Here is a 4112-nt window from a genome sequence, read left to right on the forward strand (position 1 = left end):
TGAGAGGTTTGTTTTCAAACTATAAAAGAATCACATAACCATCATGCTCAATTAAATAGAGCATTTTCTTGGGTGTTAGTGTCACACTCCAAATCCGGGCATGACCGGCCGTGGCCCACAAAGACTTAGCCCAGGGCACACGTAAGCCTAAACATGAACCCAAACCATAAAGAATAAACGTGATGATAGCTCAGAAATAAATAAATAAATCAACACTCAATCTAGTGACATACCACAAGTGAAAAACAAGTCATAACCAACTTCCTAAAAATATATATATACTAAATGGGACACAAACTGCCCACAAAATAAAATAATTCTAAATAAAACCCAACCACAATGTATGCACAAAACTCGACAAAACAACCTAAAACAAATTAAATAAATGCCCTAGAGGTTCATGTATTTGAGTCCCCGCTATGCCATGAGTCTACTCTAAGTCCTTCTAACACCTGAAAATGGTAAACAACTAAGTCAGCTGATAGCTCAGTGAGTAGCAACAACGATAGTAAATACAGTTTTAAAAATAGGGTTCAATTCCAAAATAAGATATATATCACAGAAACTAGATTGGCATACAGTTTGGTAAATACAATCTGTTTCAAAAAGAAAGTTCCACAGTTCAATACTTAAAATACTCATGTCTCGCAAGAACATGATAAACAACATTTTCCACTTAAAACAGATTATAACATGAACACCAATAATTTTTTGGGTATCAAGAAAAACAAATAATATGCCACACAATTCTCAAGGCTATAAGCCCGGTTGGATCCAATACCAAACTAAGAGTCATCCTCAGGGTGGCACCTGGGCCTTTTCTCAAAGACGATCCGATTGAAGGTCACCTACCTTTTTTTAAAGGTCTTTTCCTTACAATCGTTGAGCACTAGAGTCATCACGGCCCAACCCGGATCTGTTCCCTAGTGGCCAGAGTCACCACACACAGTGGAATAATTTCCCTGGACTAAATACACACATGGTCCCAATAATCAATACACATCAGTTTCGCAAAACATGGTAGTTCATCATTATAAACATGAGACCAAAACAAATAGTTTACAGTATGCCAAGTTCACACATGTTTCAGAAATAATTTGATTCCATTGATAATATAATAATTTATCAAAACAGTTTAGTCTTGAAACAACAATTTAATTTTCCAACAGTTCAAGGTAGGGGAACATTTATAAAAATATGTAGCATGAAACTACTCACCTGAAACCGAAATATTATAATCCTCGAATAGAGTATAAAAGTCCAACTAGTGCCCTGAACCAAGTATAAAAACTACACGTCACTACTAATTTAAAAATACTAAAGAATAGGAACTAAGTAACCTCAACTAAAGCGCACTAACACGGCTCAACCCAATTCACCGTTACTCTTGAATATTATCTAAATTCATGTTCTTCAAGGTCTAAAATCACCCAAGACATGGGTTCTGGTCAAAACTTAACTAAAAATAACTTTAAGATAAAACAGAGTTTTAAACAAGTTTTCCCAATCTATTTGCTAACTTTGAAAATTACAAAACCCACTCCGCGCTATTCGAAAAATTCCAAAAACCTCCAGATATCAACTAATATATCCTAAATTTCAAACCCAATTGGTTTCACTTGATTTGCTTATCAAAATAATTATCTACAATTTATTATATATAAACAGGTTGTTTTCTGCAGCACTTTAAAGAAATTGACGGTTCTCTTAATATACACGAGCAATCAATGCAAGGTCAAAAATGTAAGAAACTAGACTCGTAACCGGTTCTAATGACACTGATTTGATAATTTTTGGATTTATACCCAAAGAGAACAACACTCCCGAATTTACTGTTTAAAACCAGTTTTCTGGACAGATTTGAACGAATCAGTTTATATGGATTTTGACTCCCAAAAATTATAAAAAAATTCAGATATGCAATTCAATATGTAATTAATCTACTGTAAAAATTTTAGTTCAAAATTCATTCGTTTGATATGGTTTCTTGATTTTTAAAGTTCGTGATTAAGGATAAAGAATACATAAACCTACAACCTACAACCTCAAATTTCTTAACAGTATAAATATATATACAAAATACATAAACCTACAACCTCTCCATCAATGAACTAAATAATAATAGAGTAAGGATAAAGAATAAAAACAAAAGGAAGAACAGAGATAAAGACCAACCACACACCCCAAAATCCTTCTTTGTTTGCAACCCTTTCTTTTTCTTCTTCTTATTTTCTCTCAACCCTTCTCTCCCGTGGCTGCTGTGTTTGCTGCTGCTATAGTGTTGATTAGGAACCCTAGGGTTGTTATATATTGTATTAGGCAACTTAGGGTTACTTTATATATCCAAACAAAAGGCTCTAAATTATTATCTCTTTATATTATTTTAATTTCTATCTCCATTAAAATATAAATATTATTAGATCAAAATATGCTTACTAATTTGACACCTAAATTTATTATTATTTTTTTTAAATAATAAATATTGCCTCTAAATTAAAGACTTTTACCATAAATTTATTTTAGGTTTAAAAATTAATTAAAAGACCTTCCAAATATTTAATTTGCACTTTAAGATTCACCACCAAAATATTGGGGATTATAATATTATTATTATTATTTAACTATTTACTTGATTTGTATATTCGGGTTCTCACAGTCAGAGTAAATTCAAATTATGCATTCACTGAACTATATTTTCAAACTTTTTAATGTTGTCAGGTGGAGTATGGATGCTGTTGAAAATCTTCCAGACTGCCTGCAACTATGCTTCAAGCTCTCTGTAGCACTGTAAATGAAATGGCCTATGACAATTTTAAAGAACAGGGAGCGAAAACCATGTCACGACGAAAAAAAGCAGTATGTGCATCCAATATCAATACATATACTTTCAATTTTTTCTTTGTTTTAGTTGAGGTTTAAGACTTGGTTGTTAGGTTTCCAGTCAATTGGATTTGAGTCACAGAAGCAGCCTTTCCAAAAATGAGAGCAACACTTTATACATCTGAAACTTCTCAGCCCCAATTTAGCCAAAGCCTCGCACATTGAGTCGCTCCTTTTTTAAGAGGAGAACAAGAATGAAAGTTGCATCTCACAACTGTAAGCTTGAATCTAGGCCTCATTCATCAGGCCAACACTTCCTACTCTGAAATTATGTAAAATTTTCAGTTTTCTTTTAACTTAATCTTGTTTCATCTATTTTATTTCAGTGGGCAGGTTTATGCAAAGCTTTCCTAGTAGAAGCAAAGTAGTACTACACAAAAGCCACACCAAAGTTCAAAGATTATATGGACAATGCATGGCTTTCGTCGTCTGCAGTAGTTAGACTGGTTCATGCTTATTGCGTAATAGATCAAAACATCACAAAGCAGGCACTAGATTGCTTTGATCAACACGATGACCTTTTCCGCCACCCATCCATGATTTTTCGACTTTGCAATGATTTGGCTTTTTCATCAGTATGCAATCTTATACAATCTTTCTCATGCTACAATGCAATCTCAATGTTGCTGGTAATCTAATCTAACCAATTTAGATTAATCATGATGATAATAGTAGGTTTCTTTACAATGCAGGCTGACTTGAAGAGAGATATAACTGCAAAGTCAATCCCATGTTACATGAATGAAACCAAACTTTCAGAGGAATTGGCTTGTGAACAAATGAGAAACTTGATTGATCAGACATGGAAGAAGATGAACAAAGGTCTAGCAAGCAACAATACTCCATTTTCTAGACCTTTGATGGACATAATTCTAAACTTGGGGAGGACTATTTATTACATATACCAGTACGGGGATGCCTATGGAGCTCCAGATAACAAATCAAGAATAAGAGTCTTAAAATTGTTATTTGAGCATGTTTCACTCATCAAAGAATAACATGAATTTTGAACTCCGTAAATGGATTAGTCGGAAGAAAGGAATATTTGTGTAATGAGTCTGATTACACTCAGCCATATTACGAGAATAATAATATGAACATGCACTAATAAGCTCTGTATTTACTATGCATTGAACGCTTTCTATAACGATTACAGCTTTTGCTATCCTAAGGCTATGTTTGGATTTTAAACTAGGGTTAAGAATTTATGTTAACAAGATTAAATAATGAAA

The 4112-nt window shown here is 33.2% G+C and overlaps 1 protein-coding gene across 1 annotated transcript; it reads left to right on the forward strand.

Annotated features, from left to right (window-relative positions):
* Nucleotides 1-3284: 3284 nt before the first annotated feature.
* Nucleotides 3285-3878, forward strand: LOC145798204 (tricyclene synthase TPS4, chloroplastic-like). Its single transcript, XM_082885696.1, has 2 exons — nt 3285-3455; nt 3573-3878. The coding sequence occupies exons 1-2, from the start codon at nt 3285-3287 to the stop codon at nt 3876-3878; spliced, it is 477 nt and encodes a 158-aa protein (XP_082741822.1).
* The last annotated feature ends 234 nt before the right edge of the window (nt 3879-4112 follow it).

The sequence above is a fragment of the Camellia sinensis genome, chromosome 8, assembly GCF_055761805.1.
Source record: "Camellia sinensis isolate YWXY chromosome 8, ASM5576180v1, whole genome shotgun sequence".
Lineage (NCBI taxonomy): Eukaryota > Viridiplantae > Streptophyta > Magnoliopsida > Ericales > Theaceae > Camellia > Camellia sinensis.